We start from the raw sequence: 13,471 nt of genomic DNA on the forward strand, positions 1-13,471 counted from the left end.
TTGGAACTCGAGAGATTTGAGGCAAATGTTGGCAAACACCTACATTGACAAGCGACGTGACGAAAAGCAGTACGAATGAAACGACACCATTTAGAAAATCAATTATAGTCCCCACCCCAAACGTCCTTTTCTCCACAACTAAACCGCCTGCGAAACAACCACCACCAAAAAGTGAGAAGCGATACTTTATGGATAAACTGCCACTAGACTCTCACCTTGAATGTGAACCATTTGAACCCACTCAGATATGTTATATTGAGGTAAGCGACGTCCTTCAGATCAATTCAGACAGCAGTCAAAGTCAACCCAAACCCTGTGCGTTGGTTTCGATTTGTCCAAAAGTGGGAGATATTACATTGCCCACAGCAGTTACAGTATCTCACGAGTATTTTATTCATGTATTTACATAGATCTTGCGTGCTCTACTGATCCCTACCAGAGCGACCGGCATCAAAATCTCCGACATCAAACCATACAAGAAAGCATCACTGCAAGATTTAATGCTGAATTTGGAGCAAGAAATAGTTTCAAGGCTAAGACGCTCTTCAAATCAGTAAATGAATACTTCTCAACTTGTCTTTGTTGTAAACTCTTGTAAACTCGGAAATGGTCTGAATCTCACCAAACCCAACAACCCTTCTAGTTCGCAATGGTCGGCCTTTCGCCACGCCGTGATACCTGAACGCCAAATTGGAACAACGTACGCTCATACCTCTTTACCATCAGGCGCACTTGCTAATCTCTCTCAACACAGGTGTGGACTCGTTGCCTTGCACATGGCGGCGAAGTATCTTCGACCAACCACTCCAATTGTATCCGTGGACGACCTGTTACAACAAGCTGTATCTTCTGGATTCAGTCTACATGGAGAAATGTTCCATGCCTCGTCTTTGGCTCAATTGGCTAGAGAGACGTGTGGACTGGATGCTACTGTTGAGACATGGAACAATGAAAGTCAGCTCATTGCAGCTTTGATCGAGGGAGGGCTTGTTTTGGTTTGCTATGATCCTGATGTACGTACGCTTGAGACATTGAAGTCGATCCACCTGGTCGACGTACTGTACTGAATTAGTTTTTTGCTGCTGTAGTTCAATCATGAGCCAATACTCAAAGGAGGAGCAAGCGCACATTGGGCTCTCATCACAGGTATAACAAAACTGAAACTATCATCACAACCATGTTTTGATCAAGAGTCCTTGTTTCTTGGCTCTCAGTACACCAACCAATGAGCTATCATCACAATGACGAGATCCTTATAGACCATTCTTTTCTTGTGTAGGTTTTGCATACGCCACTGAAGCTGATTCCGAATCCATCTCTATAACAACACTGCTACCAACAACTGCTACATCTGTCACTATGGATTCCATAATACCATCACACGTACTCGCATACCACGGGAAATCTCTTCATCAAGGTGTTTGGTCGTACGATGCCTTATACAAGAGTTCCTGCAACCTACACTCTCCTGATTCAAAAGTATTAAACAGTGGAAAGTATATAGTAGATAAAGATTTGAATGAATTGAGGCAAAAGCTCATCATTCTTCGATAAAAAAAATGACCGCCAAAAAGTAGAAAAGTTGTTAAGCTTTGCTTCTCATATAGAGAGGAGGATGGTGTCGGGTATGTATTGAATCGAAAATGCTTGTGTATAAAGTAGCAGTTGTAATAATTGCGTATATATAAAATAAAAAGCCCTGCTCATGTCATAAAACTCTGTCCACATCCACACATTTCCTTGACATTCGGATTGTGAAAGACGAATTGACTACTCAGTTTATCTTCTATGTAATCCATTTCTGATCCGACTAGAGAAAACAAGGCCTTGGAATCTATCAGCACCTTGACGCCGTCTTGTTCAATGACTTCGTCGAATTTGGATGGTGTTGACACGTATTCGAGATTATATGTTTGGCCCGAGCAGCCCTTTTTCTTGGTACCAACCTACCGTTTCGAATGAACAACGAGTTAATGACGACGCGAAAGCCGTTAGGTTTGAATGATGGCATACCTTTAATAGTTTTGGATCTAGTGGATCCGATACTAGTTCCTTTAAGCGAGAAACAGCAGACTCTGTCTAACGGCGTTGATGAAAGGAATCGTTTGAGTTACAGACAGAGAGTCAAGAGAAAATTGGCAGAAACAAGCGATATCATCCATTTGATCTCTCCTCTACATAAAACCAACAAGCTTTCTGACTTGAAAACACTGTACGAAAACAATGACAAATGTGTTTTCAATCAAGACACCAACATACCAGAGTCAATGCAGCCTTCCTAGGCAGCTTCTTCCCACTCGTTTTACGGACTGTAGCGAGCGGCCCGTTGAGATTTGGAAGCACTACAGGCGATACATGGACAGCAGAGGCGATTGTCCGAATTGGAATCGGTTGTATATTCTTTGGTATTCTAGATGGAAGCAGTCTAGTGGATGAGCAAGTGCATTGCCTGGCGGCTGTTCTTAGTAGGCTCCTTGTCGCAAACATTCTTGGTGAGCTGCGAAATGCGTCAGTTATGTTTGAATGAGGGTTGAATTATGGAAAAGATGGGAATCAGCTGCTGCGATGAACTAGAAGTAATTAATAATGAGAATTTAAATTCTAGTTTTTAACTTAGTTCTAGGATTTACAATATGTACAGGTTACTACAGATGCGTGTAATTGACTCCTCATCGTTCAGCCGGTTCGACGGGATTTAAAAGCCTTAAATGATTCCACCGTCGTATCGTCATCAGAATCATCTAAGTTGATGCTCTGTGACTTGGTTTTCCGTGGTGGCGGCTTCTCACCAAGCTGTTGCTGCTGTTGTAACGTCGAGGTAGACAATGCGCGGGTCAAGGACACTGCAGGACCTAGATTACGTGTCAATGGAGCTAATGGTGGCTTGATCACTGGTTCTGTTTGAGACTTTGATGCTTTTGATTGTGACGATTTACCACCGTTACCAGCAGCGTTATTTGATTGCGATGCGTTACTACTAGCACCACCGTTACTCACTTTAGAAGGTTGAGCTGACGTAGATCGTTTCGATTTAGATTGCGATGCCGATGGTTTTGACTTTTGTGATAGCTGACTAGACGGCGGTTCTAAATCACTGTCCGATTCTTCCTCACTACTATCATCGTCTTCTTCGTCGTCATCATCTTCCTCCTCGTCTTCATCCTCGTCTTCTTCTTCAGAGGCAGCTGATGCAGGTTTGGGCCCTCTACTGGTAGCTCTTCGTTTAGGTTTTGTTGTTCGAACCCTCCCTTCCATAGTCTGCACGATATCACCCCATCGCATGGCACCAGTACATACGGGACATGTGCCAGAGACTGGTAATAATCGTTTAAAGTCTGATGGTGCGGATGACCTTTCTTCTGCTTCGAGGAAACGACGAGCCAGACAGAGTACGTGTGCAATCATATTACAGCCTTCGTGGGAGCATGATAGCCATGTGCCATATGCTTGTGCCTAACGTACCCAATGTTATTCAAAATGAATGTTTTAATGCTTTTTTTATTCGTATGTCGAAGGTGGACGTACGGTAGTATTGATTTCCTCTTCACACAATTTACACTTCTTGGAGACTGTCAGCTGAGTCATAGACTTGGCAATGTTTTCTGATCAAAGAGAAGCGTTAAAATAACATTATCTATACTTACCAATCTCATTGCAGCGACTTACCATCATTGTCAACAAGCAAAGGCTCAAGCGACTCCATGCTTCCCAAAGTAATAATAACATGCGGAGGAGGCACAATACCAAGCTGATTATACGTTGCATGTACTTGCCAATTATTAAAATGCAGCGTCAATGGCCACCGATTCCACGGCTTTCGACCAATCATGTCTGCCATGACTATTAATTTAGCAGGCAACAATCGATTCTTGCCACCACGTGTATACTCTCCACGTTCAAAGTGTCGAGAATAGTGTGGATTCTGCCATGCCCATTCAAATTGTAGTGCTGCGAATTTCGTTGGGAAGCCATGAACTACGAGTGCCATTTCCCCTTTTGACGTCAAGAACATGTCAGATTTGACGTAACAATGCAAAATACCATTCATCATTTACATGGCCGTTTCTTTTCAGTCTTCTTGGCACCACCAGCTGTCTCTCCATTATGCTGTCGTATTCGTCGTAAAGGGTTTGGAGTCGATCCAACATAGCAGTGATTCTTCCAATGCTTGTCCAGAGAGGATAGTAAATAGCATGCGTAAAATGGGGCTGGGCCTGAAGGTTGTCTAGGAGCTGGTGCTTGTCCTCTTGTAGCCATAATATCCAGTGACTGCAAAATGCAAGTTGATGCGGGGTTAGGACAAGAAGAATACGAGGTTGAGTCGCATTGAATGATGACCGCTAATGAATTCTCAACGCTGCATACCTTGCCAGCACAAACATCAACCTCTGCAAGCCAAGTTCAGGATGTAGTTGTTGCCAAGTTGTTTGGCAACATCATAACAAACTGTAGAAACTCAAGACAGTTCAGCTACGCGTATGATTGTTTTATATCAATTTTTAATAGCTGAAGAGAATGCGAACATACATTTTACGTTAGTGTACAAGAAGGAAATTACAGAAAAGAAGAATACAAAATATTTTTTGATTACGGCGTCCAGCCTACTATTACTGCTGTCTGATTTTCAAGAATGGGTGAGCCATGAGCTGGCTTACAGTTGCCCGTTCATTGGGACACCATTTCAAGCATTTAGAGACAAAATCCATACTAATAACATCAAATTTACCAGTTGCGGCAGCTGTTTTAAGTAGAGGCATACAGTCCGATGCGGTAGCCATAAAGACTTCAGTGGCATTCAGTTTTAAAGGAGTCACTGCTGTAACAGATTCGGTATCCAATTGAGGTTTGGATAACTCTAGGCCGGCAACGGAGGCCTTGCGCTGATGTGGGCACTGATATGTTCCTGGTAGAGATTGACGACGGGCCCCTAAATTCTTAGCATGTTGACAATGTTCGGTATACCCAGCTCCGAGAATAAAATAGACAGTCCATTCGGCATCACAGTCGCTCCATGGGCTAGATCCAGTGAGCATTTCAATGACGCATAGTCCTAGAGACCAGATATCTTGAGCTCCTCTACGCCATTTGGAAGAATTGTCGGCTGTTATGACTTCTGGTGGGATGTAGTGTGGTGTTCCAGCGAGCATGTACGGAGGCCTTCGTCCACAGTTATACTTTTGCACCATAGATGACTAAAGGGGCGAATGGATTTGTCAGTCAAACAATCACATGTTTTCTGAGTAAGCTTGTCTGAAATTTTACCGCAAAGTCACAGAGTTTGAGATGGTGCGACTCTGTATCCATGAAGACAAAGTTTTGTGGTTTCTATCGCGAATATTTAGTTAGCTATATTTTTTTTGATGTTGTAATGATTGGTATAACTTACTAGATCTCGATGAATCACCCCAATCGTATGAAGATACTTGAGAGCAGACAAGACCTGAAGCGTATAGCAAGCGACTCGTTTAGCAGAGAGAGCTCCTTCATTCTCCAAAAGCTTTGCGACCGATCCACCTGCACAATACTCCATAAAGACATACGTCTCTCTCCCGCCGTCACCACCAGATCCCAAGTAATTTACAACATTTTCGTGATCAATCTTTTCCAATACAGCGACTACATCCTGGAAGACATAGAAGGGTACGGCCAGCCGAGCTCTCTTTATAGCGACACTAAATCCTGGTATAGGTGTCCATGCGTACACTTGCCCTATTGCACCACCACCAATATATTTGATTTCTGGCTTGTGTGCAACGGTTGGTGATCCTACAGGCGAGCTGATTTGTGGACTGCTTACGGCTCCGGTAGTGTTGACCTGGAACCATGGTGCTACAGGATCGCTGCCTATTGGATCGATGATCCGGTTAGGTGAGATACTCAGTAGTGTTAAAATACGCGCTCCATACCTTTATATGGCCTGGACATCTCGTCTGTGAGGACTTCCGGACCTAGATAGTAGTCTTCTTCGTCGTCCTCTTCTTCGTATGACAGATTAAGCTCTTCGGTGGGCGATGGAAATGGTGTGAGGAGACTGGGCAGATTTACTAAAGGGGCAAACACCGATTCTTCAGCAGTCGTTGCAACGGGCGACGACGGTGACGCTGACGTCCTGGCTAAAGAATGATTATTACTAGAGTGATTACTTATAGACGGTGAAGGTGGTGTGTGTGTAAGCCTAAATGAGGTGCTGCTCGTGATCATGTGTGTGGCATCAAACAATGGAGGAGGAAGGTGACCATGAGAGGCATCTTCGACCGTGGTTGGCTGCTCTAGATGTAGATTACCCTCGGGCTGGCCACACAACCTACACAATTCCTGAGTTGCTGCTGCTGTTGGGAGTGGGCCGAGAGCCTTTGAACCATTTAGAATCTCTTCCTTTCGAGGTCTATCAGATGGGGAAGGATATGGAGAAGGCCTTACATGAGCACGATTTGAGCGGTGCATGGTCGATACTAGGTTATCCCTTGACGAGTCGAGCATTATTTGGTGTGTGTAAGTGTATTTTCGATTAGATGGTGAGTGGTGGAAAAAGTCAGTTGTTTACGAGGTTTTGCCTCTGACAAGTCTGGCACGGGCAATTACAAGTCAATTAGGGATCTTAAACGTTGCCAAGTAACCTCCTTATACTCCTGAAAAGAAGTTTGAGAAAGTCGCTTGTTCCTTTGTTCCAGCCTTTGCCCTCGTCCTTGATTTAAAATGTTTTTCGTTCTTTGATATTCAAGCGTGATTCAAATGCCCGCGACATCTAAAACAACCGGAAGTCTCAAAATGCCATCAGCAGAGGCCTTCGTTGGTTCGGACGGACGTGCTGACATTAACAAGCTTGCTAGACCTTGTACAGCTTCGCTCAATCTGACGGTTTTTAACGTTTTGTATTTCAGTAAACGAGGCTAAAAGAATGATCGAAATGGTGAATGTATTTACAAATCCTTGATACAATTTAAACACGTTGTTTGTCTGGTCTGTTTCGTGTGGCTCTCGATTGCTCGATTGATTGTTCAAACTCCACCGACGCACAACTTGATTTCTGACCTTTTAGAGCATCGTTTCCTAGTAAAGGCACCTGCAATGCCTACATACAACATCAATACCGCTTTATTCTGTACACAAGAGCTTGCTGCTCTGGAAAACAGGTCTCTCTCTCAGGCTCAAAACACAAAAGAGCTCTTTTACGACCACATTGCCAGCAACCACACCGACCTAGTACTTTTATCCGGAGACGTTTCCAGAGTAGTTATCTATGAGACATGTCTCCTTGCCTGTAAATCGTTAGTCAGCTCTGGTCACAAAGTCGGTATCAAAGCATTCAGCATCTGTGGAATTGGAGAAACCGCTGCAGTGGATGACTGTTTCTCAGATCCAGAGGAGTCTTCTAGACTAGTATTGAAGTGCTCTGATAGTGTGTGGTTACCTGAGAAGGTTGTAACGCTGAACGTTTCTTCTGAAGAAGAGGCAAAGTCAGCCATAGAAACAGCAATGGCCAATTTATACAGGTTTCTAACAGACGAATATATGCCTCATCTCATCATTACTCTGGAGAACTCGACACGAAGAATGGGCTTTGTCATGTTGGCCAGTGATGAAGAATCTGAAAACATCATCGATGAAACTGGTATATTGAGCCCAAATCAGCATAGTCAAGATTCTAGTTGGTCGAAAGTGCTGTCGTCGCTCCTGAGGTCCAAGGAATGGTACGTTCGCAACAGAGAATGCAAACAGGAGGGCACGAGACATTCAAGATTGCACTGCTCACTCACGACTTCCCTGTTAAGCAATATATTAGTTTTAGGTTGTCTGGGATCACCAGATTCGCCATGTCGAAGTCAAGTGATAGATTGGATTGATCCTTATACTAAGAATCCAACAATTACTCGACCAGAGGTGCTGGCAGCGTTAGTATCACCAGCATCAGGGACGACGCCAGATACAGCAGCACCCGCTTTCCTCTTCTCGTCCTTCACGAGTCTTTTTTCCTCAAAACCAAAAGTCAAAGATCAACCATCACCGACTGAAGAACTAGTCGAACAACATTCAAAGGATAGCAGTCCGGTAGAGACGATTCACCCGCGGCCTGTGGACGGAGTAAGTCCTGTGGAAACGATATATAAACAACCCGTATCTAGCAATGGTAAACCGCCTACTACTCCATCGCCTACCGACGCTGTATCAGTCGATGTAACTCGTCCTACTAAGTCATCACCATTTGAACCCACAGCTCCAACCATACCGAGTCAAAGCATCAGTACTAGGAGTAGTCCTACCGCTCCACCTGCAGCTGCTGCCACAACAACCCAACCTTCTATTAATTACAGAGAACCTTCCCCCATCCTAACTCGTAATAATCCATCACGTATCGAAACTCAGAAGTTAAGGCAGGTGACAACCAACGGTAACGATGAATGGTCACCTGCGTCGCCACCCTTATCTCCAATCAAGTCTGAGTGGAGAGGAGAACGCCAGCGGCTGGAGAACGCTTTGAATGAATCCGTTGGAAAAACGCGTGCGTTAGAAGCGGAGGTGTTGAAGCTTCGTGCTCAGCCTCCTCCGGTGTCTAATACCGCATCTGAAGCTGCACTTCAGGTTGAACGTCTGAGTAAGGCCATAAAAATTCAGGTAAATTGGTCTGCTGTTTGAGTGATCCTTTTATCATTACTCACATTTTTCGCCACTTAGGCATCCGCGTTGGTTGATACTAGAACAAGGCTCAAGTCTGCGACAGAGCTGATCGAGACTTTGACTGAGTCGTTGAAACAGGAAACAAAAGTTAAGGAAGCTCTTCAACTCGAGACGAAAGCGTTGAGAGACAGACTCGTCGCAGCGGCAGCTGTCAATGCATCAAATACAAAATCTGTAGTGGTGCAGCAGCCAGCCACGAATCAAAATAGTAACAGTGATGATGTCGTTAAGGTCAAGTCTTTAGAAGCTCAGCTAGCGTCTTTGCGTCTGCAGCATCAGAACCAGCTTAGTGCGGTATCTGAGGAGTTGCAGATCGAAAAGGAGAAACATAATGCCACCAAGGACCAGTATATAACTGTGTTCACAGACTTGCAACTCTCCAAAAGAAAACTCACTCTCGTCGAGGAGGACAGACAGCAACTATTGGACGCTCTTTTCAACATCCAAGCACCAGCGTCGACACCAGGATCGTTAACTATATTAGCACCACCAACACCACAATTCCTGCACCGAATTTCGATATCGAAACGAAATTCCCTATCACCATCCGTAACAACACTATCTCAACAACAGCACAGGAACTCGACATCACCACTACAACCCACCGTTACCACCGGTATTTCAACACTAGTGGGTCCATATGTACCATCAACTGGGGTCGTCCTTTCGAATGGTGTCAAAAGTAGTGCTAGTGGCAAATCCGTCAAGGCGCCCAGAATAGTCATTCCATTCGATACTCCGTCAACATCAAGAGCTGATAATGTAGATGACTACAGTCCGCCCCAACTGCCACCGAAATCTCCTGCGTCCGATGCATCAGTTGATCTGCTTCTTGGGCCTGGAAGTGTAGCGTGGCAGAATGTAGTTGAAGGGCTGGACGATGCTGAACAGAATCAAACGTTTAATCAGCTTAGGAGAGCAAGTGACTCGATGATTGTCACGAATCCTAGGAGCACGTCTTTGACTGCTGCGAAGACCAGAACCACACCTAAAGGTGTCGCTGGGCTGTTTAAAACAAAAAAATCTTCGTGATCGTTGTTGTGTAAAATTTAGTCTCGTACTCCCGTTTAGTGCAGCCGCAAATTGTAAAATATATATTATAAATGTATTTATACGTTGCAAATTGTTGTATTTTCGAGTTCTCGCTTTAGAATACTCTGTGAGAATCGGACGCGTACATCCTTGACTCACATTGCTCCAGTTTGTTAGACACAAAAATTTCAGACGCAATCATGAACAACAGAGCGTGGAGGGTTACGTGTCAAGTCCAAAGGACATGTTATAGGAGAAGCTATGCTACCAGTAAGTTCCTCTTCCCAAGCCGCCAAGCTTAAAAATTGCACAAAACATTTCCAGCAATTTTTCGCTTCACTCCACGTTCTGCATGCATCCTTTTCGCTAACCGCATCACCTCCATTTCGTATATACCATGTAGAAAAGGAGCCCACAATAGGCTTCATCGGTCTCGGCCAAATGGGTTACAATATGGCGAACAACCTCCTAACAAAATCAAATGCATCAGGATTCATCATCCACGACGCAGTTCCAAGCGTCCTTGAAAAATTCGTATCCCAGAACTCATCACGGACAGTCCAAGTAGCCAGCTCTGCACGCGAGGTAGCTGAAAAGAGTGATGTCATTGTCACTATGTTGCCTCAACCACAGCATGTAAAAGCAGTGTATTTGGGACCTAAAGGGTTACTAGAGGGTCTGAAGAAGGGAACGATATATATTGATTCTAGCACGATTGATCCCATGACTAGTAAAGATGTTGGGGCTGCTGTTACGAAAGCTGGAGCACTTATGGTCGATGCGCCTGTATCCGGAGGTGTTATGGGAGCTGCTAATGCTACGCTGACGTTTATGGTTGGAGCTGCATCACCAAAGGAATTTGATATCGTTAAACCGTATCTGGATCTTATGGGTAAAAATATCGTGTATTGTGGTGCTGTTGGGTCTGGCCAAGTTGCCAAAATATGTAATAATATGTTGTTGGGAATATCGATGGTTGGAGCTGCTGAAGCTATGAATCTGGGGGTTAGGTTGGGTATGGATCCTAAATTGTTGGCTGGAGTGCTCAATACTTCTAGTGGAAGGTAATGCATCATTTCGTACATTTTTTTCGCTATACATTGCAATATTCAGCGAACCGTCAACTAATGTAGGTGTTGGTCCACAGACACATATAATCCATGTCCTGGTGTAATGGAAGGTGTACCTGCTTCGCGTGACTATGAAGGAGGATTCGGAAACTCGCTCATGGCCAAAGATCTTGGTCTAGCCGTACAATCCGCCAATGATATCAAGTCTACAGTAATATTAGGTGCCACTGCACTGCAAATCTACAACCAGGTCGCATCCACTCCTGGATTTGAAAAGAAGGACTTTTCATCAGTGTTTAAATGGTTGAACGACAATGTGAAACGATACGCCAAATGAGTTATGTTTGAGGGAGATATATTGATTAGATTGTTCTTTGAAAAGCTTGAAATATTACTTTCTTAAAGACACATTCTGTACGACTGGTACTATGTACTTTGAGAGATGACTTTTTACACACTACCACTTCTTCATCTCGTAATAGTCTGAACTCCTCCTTCTAGCATTGGAAGAAGATGTGGAAAAGACGACAAACTGGGATACCATCGAGTCCATTTGTACTTCTTCTTCGCCCCGCTGTTTTGTCGTTTGCTTTTCTAGTTTGGGTAATGGTGGTAGATTGGCAGATTCGGTTATTGTCAACGAGGGAGCTCTGGTTGACAAGACGGTAGACGCCGCGAGTAGGGTCGACTCTACGATCGGCAAGATTTCAGTTGATGATATTGTGGTAGACGCTGTCACGAGTAGATTTGGCTCTACGACAAGCAACACTTCGGTTGATTTAGGTGAAAGTGGTGCTGCAGAAGACTCGACTGCTTCAGAAGATGGTACTATCGGCGTATTTTCAGTAGGTACTAAGGGTGTTGCCTCGGGAACTAAAGGAGCTGTAGTTGAAACAGCTTCAGCGGGAGACTGCGAGACAATTGGAGCTGTAGTTGAAAAACCTTCAGCGGGAAGCTGCGAGACTATCGGTGCTACATCCGTTATGGCAGCTCCCGTGACGGGTACGGTTGTGACTGGTGCATCCACAGTTGGTGCTGCTGGTGCTGCTGGTACAGCGGGTTCTGTCACTACAGGCGCAACTACGGCAGGTTCGACTGGTGATGCGACTTGAGGAGCATCAAGTACTTTATTAATCCATGTCGGCATTGGCTTCTTGCTAGACGATGTAGGCACAACCACATCATCGTCATAAAAATCCTGCATATCCATGGATTCTCCATCTGTCGCTAGCGCATCCATTGAAACCTGATCAGCGAGTATTCCAAGAGTGTTCATGTCCATCGGTCGCTCGCTCATTGTAGTAAGCATCTTGACACCGGTTTCCCATTGTGGCATTCCGTTCCCTTTTCCACCTCCCACTCGTATGGATAGTATGCCCTGCCATCTTACTGCGTCAGACGAGTGGTGAAAGATTCGTTTGGCATTGTCGTCGGATTGGATTGTGTTTAAGATTAGTTTTAAGAGCTGGAACGAGAGAACGGAATTGACTTTAGTAAGTCTGTCACCGAATGATCAATAATCATACAACACACTATCATACATCATTTTCAGCATGCAGCTCAAAAAAGTAGCTATCCTTCTCACGGAGTGCAGCCCTCTCCATCGAAAGTCCAAATCGATTGATTGAAAATTCAACTGCAAGACGTTCCGGACGCTCCAGTGGATTTTTTGTAGGTGGGAAATTCACGGCCCAACACAAATGGTTGTGGGTCTTGTTGATATACATTTCGTGTGTGGCTCCGTTCTTAGTCTGGGATGGTGGCAAGAATTCCGTCGAAGCATCCGGCATGCTGAAACTGAGTAGATAGTTGGTGTCGTCACGATTTATCTGAATCTTTGCGGCGAGCTCGTTATCCCTGCGCCGAGAAAAATATGTTTGTCATTAGCAGTCAATCAAACCAACACTGACCGACTTGTTTTTCGAGCAAACGCTTGTATGTATACCTAAATCGTCTAATCCGTGGCGGCGTTGACACTTCTGGCTCCTCAGTCGGCGCATTCCAGTGTACTCGTTTTGATGATTTCTTTGATGTTGGGGGTGAAGCCGTGCTGCCTGCAGTCGGACGAGAAACAGCGTTCCTTCCAGAGGCCTCGCTAAAGTTAAGAAAGCCATGCTTGAACATGTTTTTCGACATCCCACTCTTTAATAGAGACTTCACGTAAAGAAAAGGTCTCTAACAACCTTTGATTCGAGCTGCGGTGAAAATACCCTCAAAAACCGAGCACCAAGAGTCATGCTGCCCGATGCATGTGATTACCCCATCACTGAAATACCTTAATTCGTTGGGCTCGCGAGTTGCGGTCTTGAGGAGGGCTTCTCGGTTTTTGGTGTTTTTGTGCTGAATGGTCGCAAAGCGATTGTTAGAGTTCTGTAAGGGACGCTATGAGATGGTCGTATATAAGAACAGATGTCTATTATCTACGAAAGCGTATTGAGACTGCTTTTATTCAGCGAACGGTTATAAACCAGGTCTAAAATAACATGAAACAAGTCCTTTGTTTTGCGTTTGCGTTTCAGAGTCCGCGACATCTCTGATACGGCAACCAACATAAGGAAACCAAAGGAATCATTGCTGGAAAGTCAAAGAAAAGGCTCCGTGCTCATGAACAGAGAATCAGAACAGAGATCAACTGAGTTGGAAGAAGCGGACAGACCTGCCTACAAGATTCATTGCAGATTCGAAGTCTGCCT

At 44.6% G+C, this 13,471-nt stretch overlaps 4 protein-coding genes across 4 annotated transcripts; 1 reads left to right on the top strand and 3 right to left on the bottom strand.

Moving 5' to 3' along the window:
* Window positions 1-1,703: 1,703 nt before the first annotated feature.
* SmJEL517_g05955 (uncharacterized protein) lies at window positions 1,704-2,487 on the bottom strand (the record flags this gene model as incomplete). Its single annotated transcript, XM_031171881.1, has 3 exons — window positions 1,704-1,946; window positions 2,014-2,079; window positions 2,260-2,487. The coding sequence occupies 3 exons, from the start codon at window positions 2,485-2,487 to the stop codon at window positions 1,704-1,706; spliced, it is 537 nt and encodes a 178-aa protein (XP_031022152.1).
* A 189-nt stretch (window positions 2,488-2,676) lies between these two features.
* On the bottom strand, window positions 2,677-4,257 carry SmJEL517_g05956 (uncharacterized protein; the record flags this gene model as incomplete). The annotated part of the gene is made up of 4 exons (XM_031171882.1): window positions 2,677-3,453; window positions 3,526-3,602; window positions 3,667-3,993; window positions 4,056-4,257. The coding sequence occupies 4 exons, from the start codon at window positions 4,255-4,257 to the stop codon at window positions 2,677-2,679; spliced, it is 1,383 nt and encodes a 460-aa protein (XP_031022149.1).
* A 2,811-nt stretch (window positions 4,258-7,068) lies between these two features.
* Window positions 7,069-11,115, top strand: SmJEL517_g05957 (3-hydroxyisobutyrate dehydrogenase; the record flags this gene model as incomplete). Its single annotated transcript, XM_031171883.1, has 5 exons — window positions 7,069-7,691; window positions 7,773-8,613; window positions 8,674-9,670; window positions 10,112-10,772; window positions 10,842-11,115. The coding sequence occupies 5 exons, from the start codon at window positions 7,069-7,071 to the stop codon at window positions 11,113-11,115; spliced, it is 3,396 nt and encodes a 1,131-aa protein (XP_031022150.1).
* A 120-nt stretch (window positions 11,116-11,235) lies between these two features.
* SmJEL517_g05958 (uncharacterized protein) lies at window positions 11,236-12,902 on the bottom strand (the record flags this gene model as incomplete). The annotated part of the gene is made up of 3 exons (XM_031171884.1): window positions 11,236-12,243; window positions 12,320-12,635; window positions 12,724-12,902. The coding sequence occupies 3 exons, from the start codon at window positions 12,900-12,902 to the stop codon at window positions 11,236-11,238; spliced, it is 1,503 nt and encodes a 500-aa protein (XP_031022143.1).
* Window positions 12,903-13,471: the final 569 nt, after the last annotated feature.

Source organism: Synchytrium microbalum, assembly GCF_006535985.1.
Source record: "Synchytrium microbalum strain JEL517 chromosome Unknown SmJEL517_scf0068, whole genome shotgun sequence".
NCBI lineage: Eukaryota > Fungi > Chytridiomycota > Chytridiomycetes > Synchytriales > Synchytriaceae > Synchytrium > Synchytrium microbalum.